At 39.1% G+C, this 27,585-nt stretch overlaps 1 protein-coding gene across 2 annotated transcripts in view; it reads left to right on the top strand.

The window, feature by feature from the left end:
- Positions 1-12,729, top strand: part of LOC133530837 (uncharacterized) — a 123,290-nt gene extending 110,561 nt beyond the window's left edge. For both annotated transcript variants that reach the window (XM_061868890.1, XM_061868891.1), the window contains 13 exons: positions 45-248; positions 753-851; positions 1,038-1,206; positions 1,609-1,719; positions 2,084-2,185; positions 2,659-2,814; positions 3,368-3,509; positions 4,107-4,255; positions 4,656-4,796; positions 5,977-6,069; positions 6,560-6,670; positions 6,846-7,036; positions 8,501-12,729. In XM_061868890.1, the coding sequence (XP_061724874.1) occupies positions 45-248; positions 753-851; positions 1,038-1,206; positions 1,609-1,719; positions 2,084-2,185; positions 2,659-2,814; positions 3,368-3,509; positions 4,107-4,255; positions 4,656-4,796; positions 5,977-6,069; positions 6,560-6,670; positions 6,846-7,036; positions 8,501-8,662 (1,830 nt within the window). In that variant the 3' untranslated portion in view covers positions 8,663-12,729. The remainder of the gene's footprint in view (positions 1-44; positions 249-752; positions 852-1,037; positions 1,207-1,608; positions 1,720-2,083; positions 2,186-2,658; positions 2,815-3,367; positions 3,510-4,106; positions 4,256-4,655; positions 4,797-5,976; positions 6,070-6,559; positions 6,671-6,845; positions 7,037-8,500) is intronic.
- Positions 12,730-27,585: the final 14,856 nt, after the last annotated feature.

Here is a 27,585-nt window from a genome sequence, read left to right on the forward strand (position 1 = left end):
TCAGGAAATTTTTGGCTCATTTAAAATAAAATTGATCTTGCCAGGGAGCAAACAGACGAGTCCAGACAGCGGACACGATCCTCAACATTCGCGGCGCGCTACGCGACGCAATCGGCGACGCGGGCGCCGCGCCGGGCCCGCGCGCGTCGTCACGTGTTGACGCGTTTGTGATCAGACCGGCCGCGCCGGCGCCGCAACCGCAAGCGCAAGCTAGGCAGGCACCTAAAGTGCAGCCTTCAACCACCCAGGTACCAGCACCTTAAAACTCCCGTACATACTTTTAGGTAATTAGGATTATGTTAGCGCAGCACCGCATGATCGCACACTGGTCGCACCAATACCACCGGCGCCGCAGCCACAAGTCCAGGCATGACAGGCACCTAAAACGCATTTATCTACTAACCCAGGGGTTCCCAATATTTTTTAGTCCGCGGTGCACTTACAAGTTTAAAATTTAATATCGGCGCCCTAAACTATCTAAGCTATTTAAAATAGATAGGTACATGGTGAGGAGGATTGCCTCACGGTACCCCTCTTTACTGTCTATGGCACTAAATCATCTCAAATTATTTTTGACTTATCACATTAAAACAATGGTAAGATTTTGCGTTAATTTTGAAGAAATACATACAATTCTCAACACCCCTTGAGTCCCCCCTGATATTTTGTTTATTTAATCGATGCCAAACAGCAGCCAATACGTAACTTCCCATTCCTGACATGCTATGTTTACTCTCAACATTTTTGTGCAGACAAAACATCGGGAGCTGTTGGTGGAACCGCATGCTCGCGCTCGCATCCCGTGCGAGTTGGCCAACGTCACGGACCTGCGATGGTACCGCGACAGTGACGTACGTTTATTTCAGATTTTTCTAACACTTATAGAAAAATTGTATGGAAATATTAATAAATATATATAAGCATTAAGCAATCAGAATACATCATACATTCACTGAAGCTGTTGTTTCTGTATCAAGTCCGTGAAACAACCCTGCTGTTAACGTGATACCAGAATACAATCTGTGTTTGTTTATTAGCTCGTGAACCTACCTACCTCTGCGCGTGGTGGGGAAGCAATGTGGGCAGAGCCGGGCGGCGCAGTTATAGCACGAGCGACGCGAAGTGATGCCGCTGTGTGGCGCTGCGAAGGAAGAGATGCTAACGGCAATAAAGTGTCTGGAAAGCCAACGGAGCTACTTGTTTATGGTAAGACTTTTATTTTGGTGAGTTTGAACACTGGCTGGTAACGATGAGTTTCTTGGAACTTATGATCAAAATAATATAATACTTGTTAGGTAGCCAATAACTTCCAGTAAAAAGCATGATAGCAGAAGTTATTTTCCCTTGGTTGGTAACCCAAACCAAAATCTCACGACTAAATCGCTGGGAGACTACTGCGAACACCCCAATTTAAAGATGAGATCGATAAGCGATTTAAAAATTTCGATATTCGCGGTAATTTCATTGAAAAATATCCTAGCTGTATGAAGAAGCAACCGCAAGGTCTGAAAATACACCTAGTTACCGATAACGAGCGGTTGGATTTATTTTTACGATGAGCTACCTACGGCTGGCAGTAGCGGCTAATTATTGTTTTTTTCTGTGCAGAACCGGTGCGTTCCTTGTATCTGGCAGTGGATGGACGACGACTAGACGCGGGCAATACTTGGGTGCCCGTGAGAGACAAGATGGTGCTGGAAGTACGCTGTGTGGCTGAAGGTAGGATCTAGTAATGATTGTGATCACTAGGTCAGAAGAGGTATATTATATAAGTACTCCAAAGCGTATTAAAAACTCGGTGGAAGGACGACGACTACACACACAGTGACGGTGAGAGGTGTCATCGTCTACGATCTAGCTATGACTGAATCTGGCCCAGAGCCCGATTTAGACTTACTAGACCAGCAGTGTCACGTTTGATAGGTCACTATAAAATAATAGTTTCAGAATAATAAATTGAAATTGCAATTGGGCTCCGAGTCTCAATCAAAGTTTTGCACATCAATTGTGCCATCAAATGTTTTGTCATCAAAAAAGTTTTTCCTCGTTAATTTCCTTTATCTTAACCTAAATTCTTTTACAGGAGGTGTACCAGCACCTGAGCTTTCCTGGCGGCTGCTAGCGCTGGAGCCAGCGCTAGATCACCGGCCCTACTTGCGGACCAAGCCTGCTAACTACTCACGAGGTAAAAAATATATAGTGTATGAACTGCAAATGATATTTTATGTTTTGTAATCAAAGTTAAATGATTTCTTTCAAAATTTAAAAACTTTAAAATAAAAATTGAGAATTTAAATTGGCAACATCTATGCTTAGGAAGCGTGCATGATCCGTACGGGTAACCATAGAAATCTTCTTTATACTTGGCATTGACGTGAAATAGCATTGTGAATTTTAAGTATCCGATTTAGGTCACTGGTAGATCTTTCAAAGCAGGTAGAACTTTCAACGCGCAGTTTCCCTATCATTTTAAAACAATTAAAATTATGTTGTTGACCTTTAGATATTTATAAATCATGCTGAGTACAGAAATTTCCTCATTTTAGAAGTTAAATTATTATCAATAGAAGCCTAAATAGAATTTTCCGAAAAGTCATGATTTAACATAACGTATAATCACAAACTTTCTACTTAATATATCTGTCGTCTCTCCAACAGAGGGGGTAACCTGGTCTGGGGCGTCAGTGACCGCGGCACGCGAGTTACACAACGCCAGTCTCCAGTGCGAAGCCAAACAACGCAGGCCTCCCACAACGGAAGAGGCCGAAACTCCGCCCGCGATACACTCTACTAAACTAGAGATTCACGTAACTTGTAAGTAGATAGATAGAATTGGCACACCTCAGTAAAAAGATACAAAAGAAAAGAAACAAATAATTTATAGAGGCAGACAACAGGCAACTATAACAAAAAAAAAACATTTAACCTGGTGTATAGTCTCTAAACTTTAAAAATCCGCGACAAATAGCGTGTTTCCTTTCATTGCGTGGCTAGGGGCTACAGACGAGGCCAAAATGTCGGCGATACACTCAGCTGACTTAGATATAGATACACGTCACTTGCGAATCTAACAAAGGGAATGGTAACTTTAACCCTGGCTTTAACTTATTAAATGTGATGGTTTGCAGCAACTGCCTTACTCGTAACCCTTAGGGTCGATGAGATCGCAATTGAAATCCTAACTAAACTTAAGCAACACATCATCTATGAGTGGAGCCTGGTCTGGGGTGGTAACTTTATAATACTGCCTTTATCTGCCGGCATTATGAACTTAATGTTGAGTTTATTTTTAATAACTTAGAAATAGTTATGCATGCCTTCGCAAACCATTGTTCGTAACTCTCTGAATGAGGATTTTTTCTGGCAGACCCACCATCATTCGTGATCTCCCGCTGGCCTGGCTTCGGTGTGGCGTTATGGGCGGGCGGTGCTGCTGCATTACGATGTGATGTGGACGCGAATCCACCAGCAAGAGCTTGGTGGAGACGGGATGATGCTCCTCCCGATAGGTTAGTTGTGTCACAGTCAAGTTATTTGGTTGGAAGGACCAAATATACAAGAAGACCTATGACAATCGTGTATTGACAAAGGTTATCAAACAATATTTTAGATTTTAATCGGCGTTTTCTATAAGTGATTGTCACTTGGCGAGGCTCACTGTTGTACTCATATCCACCTTTAATTAAATGATTTCACTTAGTATTTTTTTATTCAAATTGATATCATTTATATAGGCACAAGCACAAGTCCATAGAGTGTTAGTACAAAAAATATTATTTAGCTACCTAAATTATGTTAGTAACTTAGTAACTATACGATATGAAACAAAAATACATATAACAAATTAATATTATTACTATTTTGACGATGCGTTGGGTTTATGCAATTGGTTTTAGTGGCTCATCAGTGGACAGTCTACTCAGACAAAAGCATTTAGGAGACTGTTGGTGCTCCCCTGCAATATTATTATGCTTATCGTTTTTACGTTATTTTACCGTCTTTGTTAACAAGCAAAGCAAAAAGTTTAGCATAATGTCTGTAAATTGTGGACCAATTTTTTCAATACCGATCATATCAGTTTAGTCTAAAGATTATCTTTTTTACAGCGCGCCCCCACAAGGTGGTGCTGAACGTGGTTCTTCAGCATCTCTCCGCTGGCCGGCGCTATCAGCTCAGCATGGAGGCTGGTATCGTTGCAGAGCCTCATGGCTTGACCAAGAATATTCTTCCATAGGCTACTACCTCAACGTGTTGTGTAAGTGAAAATAACTTATATTTCGCCGCCACAATCAGATTTACCAACATTAGTGATGGTCACTTATAGTTTGACTAGGAGTCTTTCAGATACTAGTATCAGATACTACTACAATAGATTGAGAGTAGTATTGCATGGCTTTAAAGTCAGATCAGGAAGACTCCTGGTACATAGGTCCCCTGTTGGTACTCCACAAAGAAATAAAATATGTTCACTACACCTACGATTAACATTTTATTTCTGAGCCTCAGGAAAATTATTCCACTGACTAAAGTCGGAGTGTGCTCTATAAGTTTATCTGGACTATTACTGAGGTAACACCTCATCCAGCAAACTAATCATCATTAAAGTTACTGTTGTATTTGCATCGAAAGGTCGATTAAAAGTTGATTATCTGCAGCTCCGGACGAATCATCGTCAGTGTCATCGAGCGCATCTAACACTGAGGGCCAGAAACCCGAGGAAACCGAAGAGGAAGAGGTGGACCACCAGAAGGTCGACGTGCCGCTGGGAGGGAGTGTGCAGCTGCATTGTCCAAAGGGTAAGGGTTTAAAGTAATTGTGATAAAGGGTGACTACCTCTGTACCATCGAGCGCATCCAACACTGAGGGCCAGAAACCCGAGGAAACCGAAGAGGAAGAGGTGGGCCACCAGAAGGTCGACGTGCCGCTGGGAGGGAGTGTGCAGCTGCATTGTCCAAAGGGTAAGGGTTTAAAGTAATTGTGCTAAAGGGTGACTACCTCTGTACCATCGAGCGCACCCAACACTGAGGGCCAGAAACCCGAGGAAACCGAAGAGGAAGAGGTGGGCCACCAGAAGGTCGACGTGCCGCTGGGAGGGAGTGTGCAGCTGCATTGTCCAAAGGGTAAGGGTTTAAAGTAATTGTGCTAAAGGGTGACTACCTCTGTACCATCGAGCGCACCCAACACTGAGGGCCAGAAACCCGAGGAAACCGAAGAGGAAGAGGTGGGCCACCAGAAGGTCGACGTGCCGCTGGGAGGGAGTGGGCAGCTGCATTGTCCTATGGGTCTTAAACTATAGTTTATTTAAGTAAGTAAGTAAATATTCTTTATTGCACCAACAATTATACATTTTACATACATGTAAAACTACAAATGAATTTTAAAGGAAAATAGAACCAGGTAACAACAGGCGTTAAGTTCTCAACGTTGAGTGTAAAGTCATTGATCTGCTATAAATGTTTTTATAGTCTTTAAGCGGTGGTGGTCGAGTGGATATGACGTCCGACTTTCAATCCGGAGGTCGTGGGTTCAAATCCTGGCTCATACCAATGAGTTTTTCGGAACTTATGTACGAAATATCATTTGATATTTACCACTAGCTTTTCGGTGAAGGAAAACATCGTGAGGAAACCTGCATACATCTGCGAAGAAATTCAAAGGTGTATGTGAAGTCCCCAATCCGCATTGGGCTAGCGTGGGGACTATAGCCCGAGCCCTCTCGCGCTTGAGAGGAGGCCTGTGCCCAGCAGTGGTACGTATATAGGCTGAATTATTTATTATTATTATAGTCTTTAAATTTGAGCTACCGGGTAAATTAATTATTTATTGTGTTTCATCAAAATTAATAATACTATTCATGTTCGTTTAATTGAACTCCATTCTCAAGAAGAAAACGTAATGAAATGCTAGAAATATTCACACACAAAAACTTAATATGATATATGACTAGGTGTTGTTAATACTGAATTGGTATTGCAGGCAGTGTTGGTTGCTGGTGGCGTCGTGTTCTCGGCAACGCGTCCGAAGGCGCGTGGGCCCCCGCCGGGTCTCACAATGCGCACGGTGTACTCGGTAAGTTTTATTTGAATCTCCATATTTTTTTTTCGCGATGGCGAGAGCTCTTTGGTCTAATATTTATGACAATGTATGCTTAATACTAATAAATGAATATGAATGAATACACATATCTTTCTGGTCATTCCATTTCGAATCCACTGTCTGCGTTCAAAAAAATCAAATTCTGAAATTCAAAAAAATTGACTGGTCTGATTGGTGTTTACCGTCACTTGAACCTTAAAATTATTAATTGGACGATCCATAAGAGCTTTTGAGGAATATTAAGTTTAAATATGAACAATTGTAAATGAATACGGTATTTTTTCCGCTTCCTTTGCTATGAACATTTTGTTCAGTGGGCCGTCTAAATTATCCTAAGAAGTCGTCTCCGATCCATCTCTAAAGTTTTAATTTCATTCTGGTTTTAGTTTATAGAGCCGGTTGTTTCTTCACAAAAAGGCAGAATAAAATTCAATTCAAATTAATCCCTTAATCCGCCATGCAGGGATCAAAGAAGCGTTATATCAGGAAGGAGGCGAGTACCGTTGCGTTGGAGCGCGTGGTTCGGACCTCGCGCGCTTGCAAGAGCTGAAGCGTGTCACACTGAGGGTTACTGGTAAGAAAGGATCAAGACACTAAACAGGTTAATTTTCGATCAAAAATATTCAGAATGAACATTAAAAGTTACACAATCGAGTCTAAAAGCAAATTTTGGTCAGTATGTAGATTCAATCAGAATGCTTCCCTATTGATGAAATACAAATGACTATTTGATTGTTAAAATATCTTAGGTGCTGCGACGGCCCGTGCGGTGTCAGCAACAGCAGTAGCTGGCGGCGGCTGGAGGCTCGAGTGTGGCGCTTGCGGTCGAGCACTGCGAGTCCTGTGGTTATTGCGAGGCCGGGCTGTCCCAGCGGCGTTGACACCAGATCTACCGCAACACTGCTGGCGGACTGTACTTCACGTGACTGATCCTGATGAGGTACTTAAAGCGTTTATACACGTTACACGTTTTTATATTCATCCTCATTATCCTGATTAATATATTTGACTTAATATATTACCACTCTCATGCGAATATATAAAACATGCATGCCTACTACTTGTCAAACATAAACATAACCCAAACTTATTCATATCTCGTAGTGAGACAAGTACAAGACACACGAGGGCGACGTACGAGAATTTATTGAACCAGCCTCGTTGCCGCTCTTATAAGAGTAATAACTGTATAATAAATTACCTGATGAAATTAGAAAGTAAAAATGCATTTAAAATTAAGTTGACAAAATGGCTTGAAGAATAGTGTTATAGTATTACGGAGTATTTGACATAATATAATTAGGTACAAGTTTTGCTTATGAAATTAGTTTTTTAAGAATTCTTTTGTACAAGTTTGTTTATGAATTAAATTAAAAATTAAAATTAGGTATAATAAGAATAATTGTAATTGTGCCGGGCCGTGCTCGTCGACTTCACCATCCCCTATGATGAGAATCTCTTGAAAGCCAAGAAGGACAAGTCAAGCAAGTAACTAGACTTGGCTCACGAGATAACCCCCATGTGGGAAGTTGACTCGACGATCATTGTTCCGATAAGCTGTCTCAGCGAACGGTCTCATAGCGAAGAGTCTCGACCAACACCTAGAAAAACTCTCGCTGGGTGGTTGGATCAAGTTACATACACTATTGTATCTACTCACATATTATAAACTTCTTATGATTTATTCACTAACCCAAATTATAGCCAACATTGGGGCATCATTGCTCTTACAGAATACAGACTTTATTGGTAAATATAAACACAGTACATTTTACACGTCTTGTGGCTGAACTCGCGGATATGTGGCGGCGTCGCCGAAATATCTTTATCGGTCATTTTAAACCAAACTTTTGCTTTAAAAACAACATAAAAAACTCATTTTATACTTAAAACTAATTTAAAGAAACTGTACGTCAAATGGCGGTAAATGAAAACTTTTTCACGCATGTTACGCAATCGTAGTTATTTTTAATTCAGAGACAAAATAGAGTTAGTTTGTATCAAACGATACGGAAATAGGCCCCATATTTCCGTATCGTTTGATACAAACTAACATGCGAGATTTGTTAAAATTATATGCAATTTACATTTCATGTCGAACAAAAAGGCATCTCGACTGATATTAGAATAGGGGTCGAGTCGAAATGCTTTTTTTCAGAGATGTTCGAAATTTGAATGTCATTACCAAATCGATTTTGATGTAAATGAAGCAATTACAACATTTTCACATTTTCACTAAGAAATTTGTTGTAACAAAACAGTTTATCTTAATGTTGGCCATTATTTACGGATTTTTAAGGCATCATAGAAGGGTTATGATATGTGTGTAGATAAATAATTTAAATCTCAACTTGTTACCTAATGACAAGATGTGAAACTTGGTTTAATCAGCCATTATTTGCAGGTGTGGTGCGTCGCCGGCGGCGCGGGCGGCGGCGCGGTGGCCGTGTTCCCCCCGCGCGCCCCCGCGCCCGCCAGGCAGACCGTCCGCGCCTTGCACGGCGCCTCTACTGCTTACCACGCCTCTCTAACTTTACTGACGACGGCGTTAGCTTTGCTAGTTTAAAACTAGACGATAGAATGATGGGAACGCTGCTGCCGAAAAGTGTAAGATCTAAACTAAATTTTACTTTTCAAACCTAAGAATAAGATTGAAGACGTAATGTAAACTAGAAGATCATAGAAGGATGGTGAAGCGAATTTTCAATTTTATCCTAAGAATTGGATCGAAGATGATTATTACATGACTGAGGCTTGCGATACGGCATAATGCCGTCCATCAATGCTGTTTTAGCTAGATATATGCCCATGTAAACATCAAATTTGTAATTTATCATCGTCCATCATGATTCATGACTATTTCAATTCGTAGAAGCGAAATTTGGAATAAGAAATTAAGATGTACTGCTGCTAGTTTTATGTATGTATAAACTAGTAGCATTTGGAGAGACGAGACATGAATTTTAACCCCAATCGAGTCTAAGCGGTGATGAAAGACAAAAATCAGTGTAGTGAAGTGAAAGTGTAAATAGTGAATAGAGTGCTAGACTAGAATCAAGTTTGAAAGTATCTGAATACTTAAAAGTTGGGGCAAAGATTGCAGAAAGTTTCGTAACCTAGTTTACTGATTGCATTGATCCAAGGAGCGAATTTAAAGTTGTGCCAACAGTGGAAGAAAAGTTAGACTGGGATGAACTGGAATCAGAGACATGTTAAAAGTTTCAAGCAATACTCAGTGAATGGAAACTAAGAATGACCTAGGATAAGACTGCGCAAATGTTGCGATTGTTGTAGACTTGAAAAGTTTATTGCACAGAGTTGATAGACAGAAGAATTGCTATAATAAAACTGCGATTTCATAACAGTTGACCGTTTTAACAGTAATGTTTGACAGTAAAGTGGCAACGACATCAACGCGATATTTAAAGGAAATTCACAGGGACATCGTCACGTGAACCCTGTAGCAGTAACGTTGCAACAATAATGCTGCTCTAATTGCCATTCGAATGTCACATTTACACACCGGTTTTCCTCTTGTTTACGTACATCACATGCACATTCACTCGAGGTTGAGTGGTGAATGGCTCCAACTCAAAAAGAGAGTATGTGTGCGTGGAAAATCGGCTTGCCATAAAGTCACAGTTTAATCTTAGCGACCTCTTTCTATTTATCAACTTTGTTTAGCGTGGTCCCCGCTCCGGGGGTGTAGGTACCCTCCCGCTTGCTCTCTTTCGTGCCCGTAAGGCTTTTGACGCACATGCGTCGTTGCCCGACACGTTTCAACGCATACGTGTCGTCAATGGCACTCTGACTCTCTATATAGTAGCTGTTCGTATCTAGGGCAACGCCCACTATCGTACGGGACACGTCCCTCTAGTCTTCGTAGGATCTATATGTATTCGTTATACTTAGCTATCTCTTTACGCCGACATTTCGTTATTAAGGCATCCCTTCCTACTCTTTAAGCTTTCTTTAATGGGTATTTTGAGAAAACAGGAAGATAATGTGCCAAATTGTTGATATTTTAAAATAGATTTTTCTTATAATTGATGAATGTGGAAGTTAACATAGGTATCGTAATCGGTCAGTAATGTATTGTGTAACACCAATTGAAATGAATTAGAATTTATTGTAAGTTGGAGCGAGCGTTGTGCTGGTAGGCGCTCAGAAGCTTCGTGAGTCCGAATGAGGCTTTTCGGCCTCACAGTCTAAATCTGGAGGTCGATTCTGATTCAACGATTTGTTAAGGGTTTCATCTTGTTTTGATATGACCTTAGCAAATGCTCACGCTGGTTGGTCCCCGCGCACATCATAAATTCGTGTGGTAAGTCAATTGCTCGCTTTTTATTGGTGTACGTAGAGTAGAGCAAACCGTGACAAGATCGTAATATAACAATATCAAAGCTGTAACAAATTGTTGAATCAGAATACTCCAAACCTCTACAAAACGTATAGTATCTCTTTTCGGTCTCAAGCGGACTCACGAAGAGCGCGACTGGCTAGCACACCGCTATATATTTTATATAGATGTCAAATTCATAAAATTAACGTTTAAAACATTATGTATCATAGCTGAATCTAAATCATGTAAATTTCGATGTCAATTTTAGTGCCCGCGTAGCTCGGGCAGTTTTGTATGGACAAAAATTTGCTACCACCATTTTTGCAAGTAATAATACTAGTGTAAATGAAAAGGTCAAATTTTTATCGGATGTTTGATGTTGATGTATAACGTTAGTTTTTGACAGTCTGGCGGGGCGGCTGCGACTAGTAACAATCAGCCTGCGACTGGTCGCCTTTAGTTTAGTTGTAGTGTGATGTATTTTTGTACCGTTAAAAACCGTCAATTGAGCGATGATTTAAAATTGTATTATAAAACGATGTACAACGTTTGGTTACGTACCTGAGTGGAAAACGCAATGTTCCGTCCATCGGAGTTCGAAGTAGATTAAGAGCTAGACCCTCTCCTGCGCATTGCGCCCTTCTTATCTGAGCTACCAGTGGCGGCGTGTCAAAAATATTCATCTGATATGCGGAGCTAACTTTGCTTGCCTCCATGAGTTTAAGGAAAATGGCTAGTCTGAAAATTGGGCAAGTCGGTGGGATTTGAGTTCTATGAACGCCCCGCCACTGATAGCGACCTTCTGTAGCGACTACGCCATTCAATAATGATATTAGTCAGTGCCTGACTGCACAGCTAAGTTTATCTGAGTGTAATGATTGCAGTTATTTTTCTTGTAAGTTCAATACCAGCGTGAAAAAATTGAATAGAAGTTATTTTGGGTTTAGAAAAAACTCGCAAAAGTAAAATTAATAGCTTTTCTCTCCCTGAGCATTTAAAATACTTATTATTTGACGCTGAGGTATACCACTATTGATTCACAAGCTAGGCTAAGCGCAAGTTATAACGCCTAAAAACGCAATAATTTTTAATGTTTATCCCAACATTAAAATTCTCTACATGATTTGATTAGATCGAAATTTCTAATTTCATATTAACATCAAATAAAGTTGTAAATGTTTAAGTCTAAAATAAGCCTCTTAGTTTGAGTACCTAATCCTAATCCAAAACTAATTAACACTTTTGTACGATTGTGGTCCCCTAAAAAATCTTTCACCTTTCTGATCACATAAGAAGGAAATTGATACAAGCATGGATACACTCAGATGTGCGTCAGGTCATCTCACAGCCAGTACCGCCCCCGCCCGGACACTCGCTCGACCCCAATCAATACGCAACTTACAACTTTCACCGCCGTAGGGTTTCTTTTCTTCGCGGGTGTGGGGGATAAAATCAATGTTTTATGTCAGTTTCGTTCGAATTTGACGTGTACGCGTACCCCTTTGAAGCTTGTTAGAGAGTCCAGGTTTATGGTATTCTTGACCTATATTGTGTAAGAAAGTATTGATATTTAAAAAGTAAACAAAGATGTTAAAAAATTATTACATACATATGTGAATTGAATACGAAAACAGTTTTTAGTCATTTAATGAAATATCGGCCTAAATAACTTTACTATACTTGCAAAAGCACGTGGAACCGCTATTTATGATTAATATTTGGTCAATTATTCACATATGAATTGAAGATAAGATTAAAAGTCTATAGCAATACATAGTCCCTGAAACGTCGAAATCTAGTACTTAATAACGCATTTGACCAAATTCTAATCTAGGAAGGGTATCACACTAAAGACAGTTATTAACACTATGATTATGATTATAGATCATACTTATATTCAAGCTAAATACGTAAATATAGTCTTCCTTGTTATGTTCATGATTTAAAGCCTATTATGTCAAATTGCACAAAGAGTTCAGGAAAATGGTATGAAACAAAAAGCAGACCGAACTGTTCTCTACACTTATTTGGGACTATATGACTTTAGAAGAATGCCGTTGGGATTGGAGTCGGGCCGAGGTTGTAGTTCTGTTGTAAGCCATACTTAGCGTCCATTTTGATACCACGTGTCACGTATCAGTGCCAACATAATTTAAATAGATCATACTATATATTTACATTATTTACTAATATACATTTTATTGATTTGATATTGAATGTACAGACCATAATATTCATCGCAATGTGTTTATGGAATCGTATACCAGATAAAATAAACGATATAAAAAATATTTGAAGTTTTCTTTTCATTATTCCACTTGACTTTATTCGGTAAACTTCAATAATCCGCCTGGCTTGGGTCAGGGGTTGGAAAAGAGTCTGTAAGTCGTGGGGATCAGAGTAGATTTTTGTTATTAAGGAGCGTTTTAATAAAATTAATCCAGAGGAGTGAGTGAGGGGGAACGGTTTCCACGCCGCTGGTTGTCGACAAAATACTTTAAAATGAAGGCCCCAGTGGACAGGCATGTACGGATGACGGCACAAAAAATACATGTTCAAAATCCTCAAAAAAAGACAATGGTAATGTGTTCTACATTAATATGGTTCCGAGGTGAATTTGGGACCGAATATCAGAGTTTAGATCACCCAACACATCACCCAACACATTACGCTCCCAGTGTTGGGTAGACCTAGATGTATACGGGTAAACACTGAATACAAATTCAAGTTAATTTAATTTTCGGGCTTTACCGAAAGGGATTGGGTAATACTAGGTATACCCAGGTCAACTTAAGTTTACTTAAATTAAGTATGCCTGTTACGGGTAATGCTAGAATTATAAGTAAACCTATAAACTGATAACTGTTACGTAATTGTTTGTGTCTATATTTTTTTCTTATAGTAATATTTAAACAACCTTAAGAACGATTTTAAATAGTTATTCGGGAATACTTAATTGTTAAATGTTTATTTTGCATTTCGAATATTGCGCCTTCTTTGAAACCGTCTCACACTTGACGGGTCATATGACAATGTCAGTTTTATATTCTTGTACTTGGGAACAGTTATTTTTCGAGTGTATTTATTTTCCTGTTAATTTTCATTTAGTTAATTTACGATAAATTTCGTCACAACTAAGTCAGTAATAGCAAAAACAAATATCAACCTTCTTTTGATATTTGGGCAGTTGAATATGATTGTGAACTCGTGGCAGTAGGTAGTGAGTTTTGGTTGTCACCTTGAGATATAGGTACACACACAACGCACAAATTTAATACTGTGTCAGTCAGCAAAATATTATCAGCGCGTGACGATACCTTGGAAGAAGTTAGCGCAAACGATGATCCAGTTCGGATTATGTTTATGTCGCGTAGATTAAGTAATGTAGTATTATGATGACAGCACCACTGTATATAACACACTGGGTTATTCAAATACAACTTTACATACAACACTTTTTTCTCAAAGTACCTTGAATGTTTCGATCTCAAAATATTTCAAGTCCAAATTGGATAGGATTAATGAAAGTTTATGGCCATACGAAGTTATCTCATTTGCCCATCAACTACCATGTCAAAGGCAATCATACAAGCGAAGAAGTATAGTCAAGCACACATTTTCAAGCTGAGGAAGCGGGTGTGCGCCGTCCGCCGCGTAACCATGCTCGGGAGGCCTATTCATATTGCGATTTCTTGTTACCAATTGTATCCGTAACAATCAGAAATGTCACTGTTGACAGCTGACAGATCATATCCGAAACTAAATGATGAGAATAAATTCTCATCTGAATATTCCTGCTCTGGGTGCAATACAAGTGGAACCTAAAAATATTTGGCCCTTGCGTACCGAGTTGTATCGAAAGTGCTGGTTGCAGCACAATATACAGAATATTTTAAATCTTGAATACATTCATTGTAAGGATCGGCGACACCGCACAAGTACATTATAGTAGAGGAGCCCAAAGAGGGAATGTTTGTAGTTTCTCGAGCGTGCAAAGATAATAATATGTGTGTAACCGTGAAGTCTAGAATGAACGTGGACCAAACTATCCAAATATACAGTCTACCTATTCAAAGATTTTGTAACTGTCCACCAACCCCCACCAATCAACCAACCAACCAACGGACTAACATCGAAGTGGTTAAGGTGGACTCCACGGGTAGCAAGATATCACTTCTATCTTATCTGACACACTCGAGTAACTATAAAAATCCCCTCTTGGGCTCCCCTATCATTAATGTACAGCACATAATTAACGCAGCCTTTATGACAAAAACGTAACATTTAACATGCCACTGTGTAACATTGCGTCTAATTCCGATTGTAGTCGTTCTTTAATTAGTAGGTAAACGAAAAAAATATTTTTCGGTGGGTAAAATCAAACAATTTGACGAAGATCGATTTAATCTTTTCCAAATATCAATATTCTTCAATTATCTTTGTCCCGAATAAAAGGTTCCTCAGAAACGTATTTTACCATTTTTTATGTTACCCGTAGATCGTAGATACGTTTATCCTTTGAAATCAATTATTTCTTTTATCTTCACATTCTTACGTACATTGTGCCTTCATTTTTATCCATCCGATCTCGCATCCGTTCCTCTCATCCCTCTTATTAATTCTGAAATGAAACCTTTAATTATACGATCCCAATTGTACTCATGAATAAATATGGAAAGGGCTAAACAAGGCGGTATGACCTTTGTAATTTATTATAAGGGTCTTAAGGTTTAAGGGCCTGTGCACACAGGCGTTTTTTGGTGAAGTTAGATGACCTTGAAATTTAGAAAGAAAGCAATGAAAGGATTGATATGTTAATGGAATTACACGCACAACTTAAAAATTATACTTACTGCAATAAACATTATTATGGTCCGATTACAATGCTGTACACTAACAACAGTCAACTAATACTCAACTGTACTACTCAATGTCGAGACAATTCTAATAAACCCAAACTCAATCAGGTTGCGTTGTTTTATAACAGAGTTTCTACAGCCACCTCTTGTGTCCATCATCAGACCATATCAATGGTACTGTAATATTGCATTGTCAACAACTTTACATATGTATTCGAAGTTTCAGCTCAATATACACAATACATACATATGAAATGCAATTCTAGAATGAATCACTTCATGAATTGGATAGGTTAGTTAGGGCTTTTTAGGGTTCCGTAGCCAAATGGCAAAAAACGGTACCCTTATAGATTCGTCATGTCCGTCTGTCTGTCCGATTATGTCACCGCCACTTTTTTCCGAAACTATAAGAGCTATACTGTTCAAACTTGGTAAGTAGATGTATTCTATGAACCGCATTAGGATGTTTACACAAAAATAGAAAAAAAAAAACAATAAATTTTGGGGGTTCCCCATACTTAGAACTGAAACTCAAAAAATCTTTTTTCATCAAACCCATACGTGTGGGGTATCTATGGATAGGTCTTCAAAAATGATATTTAGGTTTCTAATATCATTTTTTTCTAAACTGAATAGTTAGCGCGAGAGACACTTCCAAAGTGAAAAAATTTGTGTCCCCCCCCCCTGTAACTTCTAAAATAACAGAATGAAAAATAAAAAAAAAATATATGATATACATTACCATGCAAACTTCCACCGAAAATTGGTTTGAACGAGATCTAGTGAGAAGTTTTTTTTAACCCTTCATGGGCGAGTCCGACTCGCACTTGGCCGCTTTTTTTTATGTGGCCAACCATTCATTTATTATGAAATCATCATGAAATGATCAATTCTAAGTCTGGCCATGACACATTCATACATACATACATTGCGAGTTAAATAAAGGATTGTAATAAAAATAGTGAGGGCAGTTTCATGTTTATCCTCGTGCCACCCACCATACAAAATTAAGGAAGTTTAACTCTAGTTGTATTTTTCATTGGGTAAAATTGTACTCTGTTGCAATTGCAATTGTACTGTAATTGTAATGAAATTTCATTTGTTCGAAAAATTCGCGAGACAAATGAAATGCCACTTCGAAGAAAATAAGTGTACATCGTAATGTACATTGGGCGATACAAGGCTATTCTTGTTAATTACACAGACACTAACCGACTATATGCAGACGAAGTCACAGGCAAATGCTAGTATCTAAGTAACATTTTAAATTGGTTACAACTGAAAAGGTATTTATGTATGTTCTGTCAAAAAAAAAACACCGGAAGAAAGAAGAAAGGATTTAAACGCTAATGTACACAGCGCTTAAGAGATGAGAAGTCTAATTTGTGTGTAAATTGTTTGACTCGGGCCCAAAGCCTGCGGCGTGACGAGCCATGTCGCGAGGAGATTAGTGAGTCAAATAGAGCCATTGCTACGTGCTTGGGTACCTACTCTCAAGAAGTTATGTAAAGAGACAATGCCTAACTTTTAAGAGGCCAATTCAAACTTACATTTGACATCAGAATGATATCTAAATGATATAATTATGTCCTCATTTGCCCGTGCGTCTCGCTCACACTAAATAATTTTCCGTAAATGTCCACAAGTCCGAGCGAAATCAACACGTGAATGGATAACTAAATGACATCATTCAGATATCGGTTTGATGTCCAGTATACGGTCACATCTGAAAATATAGATACGGAAGATAAAGCGTCAAAAATATGTATACACCTTAATATTTGGGCAATAAGGTCGTGTATATATATTTTTAGGACTTTGTGGGTATCGATATTTTCCGACGTGACTGTTCCTCTTAATCTCAACATTAGCAAATAATATCATAAATGTGAAAGTAACTCTGTGTGTCTGTCTGTTACCTATTCACGCTAAAAACGCTGAATTTAGACGAAATTTGTTGTGGAGATATCTGGTGACCCAAGAAAGTACATGAGATAGTTTATATCAATCATCATCCCACACTGACGGGATTGTGGACTCAAGTTAGTTAGCCATATTCTGCAAGTTATGTAACGTATGTATTAAAAATAAGATAAAATACATTTATTCGTGATAGTCACAAACATATACAGATAACAAAAACATTAAGTGCACATCACGAAATGGACCCAACTCAACATAATTCTAGCTATGAAGCCAGCGCTGGTCTTCCGTAGGACCCACTCGGTGATGCCACGACAGATAACACATACAAGTACATTATAACATTACAAAGAAAAAATCCAAGAATAATAATTACGTACACTACAGATATTACACAATAACAAATGAAGACAACAAACACAAAAAATACTTCGCTTTTTTAAACATAAGAAAATTGGTTTACAATGAATGCGACCATTTATCATCTGTCACCGTTTGCCTATGGTTTGCCTTTTGCAGCTAGCGCCAGCGGCAACTTGTGTAACTAAAACTGAACCTGTACCCCTAGTGTAAATAAATTCGATTTCGAAACGTGACGTACGCGTTTACGTTTAGTCTCATTTTGTATTGGATTTAGAAAGAGCGCGCCAAGCGGGACGTTTTGGAAACTCAAAATCCTATACAAAATGAGACTTAACGCAAACGCATTCGTCACGTTATGATGTGGATTAAATTTACACTAGGGGTACTGATGTATGTATGCAGTGTCAGGGCGGTTTCAGACTAGCATATTTTTCTGCGCGTATCGCTCTCCCTACATTTGTGACCGCGGGCGGCAAAACAGCACACTTTGTCGCTTACCATAAGGACGAGATTTGCTTGTATCTTTATACGAATAACCCGACAAGGCGTCTTTATGATAAGCGACAACGTGAGACGTTTTGCGGGCCGCGAATTCGCGATCACATTTGGTTATTATTACGCGCTTACACGCGCGTTACTTTCCCTATCGATGCGCATCGTATGCAAGTATCGATGAGCATCGCTTACTATATATGAGTTCTGGGAACGAATGCCACGAAGTTCGAATGTTTTTTGTGTTAACAGCCATTCTCTTAAGAAGCTGTCAATACCTACTACTACTATGTACGGTCAACTAATTTGATTCCTAGGCCACAATAGAACCATGTCATAATGACTTCTACGAAAGTGCTTATTGAGTGATGCATGTCATGTATAGAATAGTTAAAGCGACAAGGTTCTATAGCGGCCTAGGATTCAAATTGGTTAACTGTACAATACTGCGACCGACGTAGTATAAAAAAAGGTGGATAATGTGTACAATAATACTCGTTAGCGGTTTAGGTACAAAATGTTCTGAAATTCTGATTTAAATTGCAGACCCATAAGTCATAAAAATAAAGACAATGAACCGTTGAAAGTCGACTTTAAGATCGATCTTTGCAATTATTTTATATCGAGTCGATTTCGTACGCGGCCACGGTCTTTGTCTTACCACAGCAATATGGGTATCAAATGAAAGCTAAGGAAAATACTATTTAAAAAATATATGTTGCAGTCGGGTTTTTTGGTTTTATAATTAACTTCCTTTTAAATGTGAGGATGTGCTATATTGTTCATGTATTTTCCGAATATCCTGTTTTGGGTAGTAACGTAAAAATAACAATTTTCTTTTATCTCAGTAGGTACTTTCGCTTCTACATTGCTATTTATTTTTCTTCAAGCCACCTCCCAAATAAAACCCTATATTTGAGACATCCGCAGTATTGAACGAAAAGTGTCATCTTTTCATACCATTTAGCTACTTTTCACCCCGCGACCGAAATCACGTCTATTTTGAACCATATTTCAAGGGAGTAAAGTTCAATGAATGGTTAGTTAAAGTTCTTGTACTGTCAGCTGGCATTTTGCCATGGCTGCAGACGCAAAGGTATTTCCGGCAAGAGTAGGGAAACGAGACAGAGTAACAATTCGAATAAATCAAATTTACTAACTATTTCATGCCCAGCAGCGATAATTTTGATTGCATACATGAACATTTGACGAACATAGTGCATATAGTTTTCTTATAAATTCTTATTGTAGTTCTCTTATAGTTATGATCGCTGGTTTGTTAAGAGGCTGTCAATACCTAAAGCGCGCACGCGCTGTCTATTTGTTAGGGTAGGGTGTCTATCTGTTTGTAGGGTAGGTCCCTTTTGGATAGGGTAGAATCTTTTAAGTATCTTGGCCATGTGGTAACCTCTGACTTGAAAGATGATGCCGATATAGAGCGAGAACGGAGGGCGTTGTCTGTTAGGGCAAATATGGTGGCCCGCAGGTTTGCTCGTTGCTCTGCCGAAGTTAAGGTAACTCTATTTAAAGCCTTTTGCACAATTTTTTACACGAGCAGCCTGTGGATCTCGTATACCCAGAAACGGTACAACGCTCTCCGTGTACAGTACAACAATGCCTTCAGGATGATGATGGGGCTGTCTCGCTACTGCAGCGCATCGGAGATGTTTGCTGAAGCTAGGGTAGACTGTTTCTACACCACAATGCGGAAGCGGTGCACATCCCTGTCGCGTAGGGTGCGGGACAGCTCTAACATCATCCTGAGGGCATTTGCGTCAAGGTTTGATTGTCAGTACATGAACCATTGCCATATGATACATGTACTGACAGGCAAGCCAATATACTGTATGTAGAAATAGCCTAGCCTAACCTAACCTAACCTAACCTTAGTTGTAGGAAGACTAATTAATGTAAATGTGTAATTTAATATAGTATAATGTAATTACTAACAAACTATATGGGCCTATTTGACCTGAAATAAATGTATTGAATTGAATTGAATTTGTATCGGATTAAATGAGATAGGACTGTCGCATGTTACTGGGCCTGGGCAAGGGAATAATAAGAAAAATATTTAAATAAAAAAAGTGGATTATTAGTGTAATATTTTACTCAATAGCGGTTTAGATATAAATGTTTTGAAATTGTGATTTTAATTGCAGACCCATAAGTCAAAACAATAAAGACATAAAACCGTTTAATTGTGATTTTAAGACCAATCTTTGCAATTATTTTCTATCGAGCCGATTTCGTTCAATTATGTATCGAGTACAACCACGGTCTTTGAAATATAATTAATATGAACATATATTTTTCTTACTTGACTAAAACAAACAGTCTTTCTTAAAAAACCGTTTAAGTAACATCAATTTCAAGGACATTGGGTGTTGACAGCCTCTTAACAATGCGGGCAAATTGTTTTACTTTGCATTTTTCTTATAACTACTTGTTGGACACATTCTACTCTGACCGCTCTTGGTGTTCGCTTCATGCGTGACAGTGGTGCTGGCGCCCGTCTGGCGACGATAGAACACATTGAAACTCTGACAGTTGATGACTGTCAAATTGTTTCACCAACACGCACTTTGTTTAGAGCCAAGAAAACACTGAAATTAAATATTTATTATTAAATTAAAACAACATAAATCCTTCTAAAAATAGTAAAGAAGAACAGATAAAGTAAAATAATGTATGTATCTAATACAAATGTAGCTTTTTGTTATTTTCTGTGTCTAAAACTTACTTTTTTAAATAAATGTTGGCAATTATACCCATATACATAAGATATCAAAGTCTACAACATATTGTGGAACTGACTGGCTGTATAATAGTAAATATACACGAGGAATCTTATAATTTTACGAACCCTGTTATGGGAGTTCAGGTAGGAGGAGTGAAGTAAACACTGGTATAATCAGTTGAATAAATGAACACTTATTGCAATAGACGCAACAATTCAGGATTACCCATCCGCGGAGATTCTCACTATGTCGCTTGTGAGAGTAGCACGCCGTCTTCTATCTCGCTCTAACCGTTGAATAAATATATGCACGCCGCTCGCTTCTCTCTTTCATCTATGCTTCTCTCTCTTTATCTCTCTTCCTACTTGGCAGTGTCACTGACACTGTCCCCACTCACACCTCGAGCTGTAACTGGCCCCAGATGTGGCCGAACAGCGTAAGTCATGATAAAAAAAGCGCGCCTCAGTTGCGTCCGGCCGTCGATGCGAGCGTCTGCCCCATAGGTACTGTTATTCTGTCTCTGTTCCTTACTCCTACATTTCCTTTTCTGTACAACTTTTGTGGCAACAATAGCGACACAATAAACCCCAAAATTCACTCAAGTCAAGCTATACTAAATCTTATACTAACGTAGTAAAGCATATCTGACTGCATTGCGCTATTTTTGATATGAACTGTTTTATAAATTGGCTGTCTTAGTTGTTGTTTGTGCATGTCTTCTGCATGAGACTAAAGCTGGATTATTCTTTATTTCTGACAAATATCTGCTTTTATTGTGAAACTTGACGGAATATTTTATTCGGTGAGGCAGTAACTTGAAACTTGAAGAATGTTTAAAATGTCGGAAAAAGAGATAAACGTATTGCTGACAATATTTTGAAACCAAATCGTAGATAGTTGTTTACTTGTGTATAGTAAGTTGGAGTTTTATACTTTCTACGCGGTCAAAATTGTGCGCAGAGGTAAAACTAAATTTATTTGAAAAAAAGAATTATAATAATAACACCTTTGCTGATCAGCTACTTTGATTTTCACCAATAAACAGCTGCCAGGCGCTTGGATCAGGTTATCATATAAAGCAAAATATTGTCTTCGGTTTCCGCGATAGTTATTTAAATTCCCACATTCGTGTGAGGCCATTAAGATTAAGAAATATCCAAATTTTAGTAGGGAAGATGGCTTTTCGCTACCACCAGCTTGTGGTCCAGGATACAGTAGCCTATTTTCTTCTTTCTTCTTTGGCCGCCCCTGCTCCCGTTATCTAGGGTCGGGTCTCCTCGCACTTCTGCGCCAGGCCTGTCGGTCCCGGATTGTCGGTTTTGGCAACTTTCTTAAGGTCTCTCTCGATGTTGGACCACCAGGTTAACGGCGGGCGGCCGCTACCTCTCTTGTGTTTTGGTAACTTTAGAGAGAATTTTACTACATGGTCTTCACTGCGCCTCATTACATGGCTATACCATCTAAGGCGAAACTCTGTCATTTTGTCAGCGATAGGCGCAACGTTAAAACCCCCCCGTATGTACACGTAGCGCACCCTGTCCATCCTGGTGACCCCACCCGCCCACCGCACCATCTTCATTTCGTTTACGTGGACTTTTTGCTCGTGTATCTTCTTTACTGTCCAACATTCCGATCCGTACAGGATCTAGTAGTCCATCTAATAAAGGAACAAGCAAGACATAGGGCTTTGAGACCAAGGTGTTGAATGGTGTGGACATTTAAATAGTTTCCGCCACACGTAGACTTACGATAGATAGACTTAGATATGTCAGTGTCAAAAGTGACGTTTCACCAAACTAAAACGTCATTTTTTGGCACTGACATATCCACTCCATATCGTATCTTGAAATTATTGACGTATCTTAAAGTCCGAATCGGACCGATAGTCTGCTAGAGTCCGTCCAAGCTAACTTTGCACCAAAATGAATAGAATAAAGAGTGGGTGTCATCATATTTTCGTAGAAATTTGAGATTAATGATGACATTGCCACACTTTCATTGTAAATGCCATCCGTTATTAGCTTGGTCCGACTAATTGACAGTTCTGGCAGAGAGATCTGTTAGACACATCTGTAGGTTATCCATAAATACCTACCGACCTACCTACGTCACGATTGTTCATTTAACCACGTTAGAAACATTCTATTGAAACTTCCAACTGGACTCAACCAGGAGCCATAAATTCTGTATGTTTGTCCGTACGTAGCGGCGAAGTTGGGTGGTTATTTAAATAGTTCGATTTTAGTTCCGACCGCTCTCCGCACCGCAAACTAGTAATACAGTATCTTGACTCAGCTAAAGCTTGGCTTTAGATAAGGCAGCTTGCAAATCATTAGGAACTACTTTCACGACCCAGCTCTACCCTCTGACACTGATAGTATGAGGTGCTAAATGCTAGTTTAATGATTTACCTGCAATAAGATTTCCTTGTAAAAAAAAGATAGACATTTTATGTCACAAATCTAACATTATATTTAATATTCTTTAATAGCCATGAATAGGCGATGGAAATAATTTGTAAGCACCTGTTTGAAGTTTTGTAAACGTTGATATACTTTTAGCAGAGTTGAATTTACAAGGTAGATTTGATTCGTTTTAGTAACATTATAGTGCTCGGTTTTCCTCCAGGGTAATCCCATAGCCGGGTAAGGAGCAGCTGCCGCCATTTTCTTACTCTATCGCACGTCTCAAGTGCATAATTATATTGCTGTCCCGCCCAAGATGCCGGCGGTCAATGCCACCGGGGTAGCAATATAAATGGGCTTTAATAATATTCATAATTTCATATTTTCAACTGTTCATAGAAAATATTGTCTAAAGTTATCCCATCTTTCTCTAGTTACCCCACTTGACGGTACTTACAGTCAGCGTACTGTACACTAAACGTGTACTGTGTACACTCGGAAACAAATAGCCATGTTTTACAGCCGAGCGAGGCGAGCGTCTTACTTTCACGCTTAGCGCCTGTTACGGAAGTTGGTTCCGGTAAACACGAGTTTCGCTGTTAGTTCAGGTAAGGCAAATTATGCTTGTTTATTGTCTTATTTAACTACGATTTGAATTTTGTGTGTTTTATTTATAATTTAAGCCAGAATATGTACCTAGTAGAAGTGCAAAGCGTTACTACGAGACTAAAAGCTAATCCGTGTGAAATCGAAATTGAAGATCAACGTAATAGAAAAGTTTGAGCTTATAATTTATGTAATCTACGAGTATGTATGTAATTTGTGTAATTTATGGATAGTAATCTAAAGTGTATTTTTTTCTTATTTAATGCATATTAATTATAAGATGTAATGGTTTGAAAAAAATTGTCCCGCCGAGTTTCTTGCTGTCCATATTGGGATACAGAGGTGTAGGGTTAGAGCCGGTGTAGCTTTATTTGACGTTCATAAGCGCATTGTAATACATACGTAAATTTTAACAACAAAGTTAGGTAAATATAATTAAATAAACAGTATTATAGGACATTCTTACATAAATAGACTAATCCCCACGTAAGTTCAAGGAGGCTTGTGTTGTGGGTACTCAGACGACGATATCTAATATACATATAACTAAATACATAGAAAAGACCATGAGTCATGACTCGGGAACAAATATCTGTGCTCTTCACACAAACAAATGCCCTTACCGGAATTCCAACAAGGCCGGACCAGTTGCTGAAAGTATAAAATACTACGTCTGTTGCCGCTCTGGCACTTTTTTGAAAGAAGATGAAAAGATTTGGCAGCAATGAATGCCCATCTCAACAACATACAGTATAATAAAAACAATGTGCGAAAAGCAAATGTACAATAAATATCTATGAATAACAACTTAATCTCAGGCACCTAAATCCATGCCTTCTCTATATACTCCCTCTCAACCGTCCCCCCACGCCATCTTAACCCCCTTCACAATAAGCAACGTAAAAAGCAAGAAAAGGCATCCGTTACATTTGTCATCGAGGCCCTTTGTGTATGTTTTTGCCTTCATTGTCATCGCAGACCATAGATTCAACTAGATGCCGCATAACTCCTCAAAAGTATGAAAACCAAGCGTCAAGTGAGAATGCGGACGATAGTCGCAGTGACAACGCGTACGCGTGCATTATTACGTACGTTATTACGCATAATAAGTGAATCCATGAGAGAGTAGAATAGATCACTATGGTGGATTGGAAGATCACAATTAATCTTAAGGCGCGTCAGTTACTTCGCGAAGATGTCATGCGCAACTGTGTCCAAAATATCGGGAAGTCGCCGAAACAAATATATTTACATAGAATTTTAATATTATAGGTGTGCTTAGAATTCTTAAAGAGTTAACTCAATATCTCCCGAATCTCATCATTAGATTCTGGCGTGACAGCAATGAATATACCCTTTTAGCACCAAAAAACCGATTTCGCCATGTTTTAAATATAGGATAATATATAAAAAAATCCCCATGAATTGAGAATCGCTTCATTTTAAATAATGAAAATGTTAAAAAGACAGGCAAAGAATAAGCATTTGCTGCGTCTATTTCAACATAAAGGTCTGTGTCGCGCCCCTTTGTGTATGTTTTTGCTTTCATTGTCACCGAGGTCAATCCCGGCAAGATTGTTTTCCGATTCTGGGGAGATCCTGTAGATTCTGTGACTCTATTGTGTTTGTTACGAGAAAATAAGGAAGATGCAGTCTATTTACATGTATCTTTATATGTGATCGTATTTACGTTCCAGGCAGTTTGGTTGTGAAACTCAGAATAGAGGAAGTTTTTGCCAAAATAGGGGGAGGGGAGCATTATACAAAATTGGATTTAAGTAATGCCTACAATCAACTCTGTTTGTCAGAATCATCTCAGATTCTAACAACCATAAATACCCCTAAAGGATTGTTTAAATATACCCGGTTGTTGTATGGTCTCGCTAATGCTCCAGCAATTTTTCAGCGTACTATGGAAACATTACTGGCAGGTATAGAGGGCGTCACGTGTTGGCTAGATGATGTATGTTGCACGGGTCCCGACCGAGCTACCCATCTAGCTAGGCTTCGTGAAGTTTTGAAAAGGTTGCAGGACGCGGGTTTGCGTCTACAAAGAGATAAGTGTGCATTTTTTCAAACTAGCATTACTTATTTGGGATACGTTATCGATAAAAACGGTCTTAGGACGAGTCAAGATAAAGTGACCGCTATACTTAAGTCTCCGCCTCCTAAAAATGTCTACGAGGTACAGCAGTTCCTAGGAGTTGTCAACTATTATCGGAAAGGTTATTGGTCGATAGCGACAATATTAGATTGTATAGGTAACCGAATGTTTTCTGTAAAATTTCACGATCATGATACTATCGCGAAAAGGCATATCGACCAAATAATTAAATACGTAGGGAATAAGAACCATCCGGAAACTATTGAACCAATTTCCTTAACGTCGCCTCCTATGTTAGACCAACCAACGTCCTCAGCCCCCATTCTACCGGCCACTGAAGAATCGCAAGAATTGAGCTCAGACTCATCTCCTCAGTTGGAGGTTAATGTCGAAACAGGAAATAAGGAAGGGGAAGAGAATGATGAGTGGTCGGAGGCGACCGACCAGTCGACCACGGACGCTGTGTTGTCAGGGTTAGGCGGCCAGTCTCAAGGCGGTGAGATGACACCCCCTGAACAAAGCCGTGTTATAGATAAGGAGTCAGGCATGCCTATCGATTGCTCAAGAAAAGGTCGGCCTAGGAAAAAGGTTGACTATAAACAATATTTTTAAGTTATTTCTTTGTTTGTTATAGGTCTCAAAATAATGGTGGAGAAATGTGATGTTTGTCTATCTACCCCAAGCGCCAGTAATAAACTAGTGTCCACTGAGTACGGTCGTTTGCCTTATCGTCACTTAACCTATACCTATATACTACAATTTCTGTTGCCGCTATAACAACAAATAGGTACTAAAAACAGAATAAAATAAATATTTCTTTCCGATCTCGAGGTTCTCATCCAATCACCGAAGTTAAGCAACGTCGAGCGGGGTCAGTACTTGGATGGGTGACTGTTTTTATAGATAATGGTACGGAACCCTTCCTGTGCGAGTCCGACTCGCACTTGACAGCTTTTTTTTTTTGCTCCATCAGGATTCTGTACAGGTATTCACATTTTGAGCGGCTAATGCCTTCGATGTTCAGTTGGCAGATGCGGACAGAAGGTCCAACATCTCTAGTCTGTTGATTTTGTAGTTGAGATGTATTCTTGTTCTGGAGCATAATTATTGCATTCGAAATAAGTACAGGTGGAAACAAATTGTAGTTGCTCGTTTAGCGCTACCCAGGGGACACGTGCAGGGGTGCACTAACCGTGAATCATTCAAAACTGTCATGCGATCATAGGAATGTAGATAATATAATGACACTTTATTGTTTTACGTGTACGCATGCGTTCAACGCATGAAACAACCGCGCGATGAAAACTACTCCTTGTTCGACAAACCGGCGGCAGCCTGGAGATAATTCCTATAACAGGCAGTTCGTTAAAACTGCCGCGTACATTTTTTATTCGCACTAGAGTGTGATTGGACGCCTGGTCGGCTTGTTACATTGTTGGGTACAAAGGAAAAAGGGGAGTTCTCTTTTTTTTTTTTACCGAATCTGAAACTATAGACAGTCACACAGACCATTTCGAACGTGCACCTGACATCTGCCTTTGAGATGACAATGATTTAGCATGATATTGTAGGTTGAAGCCTAAAGGTGGTCCTCAAATCGTAAGTTAAAGATTCGCTTTTTGAGAAGCGAGACGTAACAAGTCATGTCATGAGT

This window comes from Cydia pomonella, chromosome 24 (genome assembly GCF_033807575.1).
Source record: "Cydia pomonella isolate Wapato2018A chromosome 24, ilCydPomo1, whole genome shotgun sequence".
Classification (NCBI taxonomy): Eukaryota; Metazoa; Arthropoda; class Insecta; order Lepidoptera; family Tortricidae; genus Cydia; species Cydia pomonella.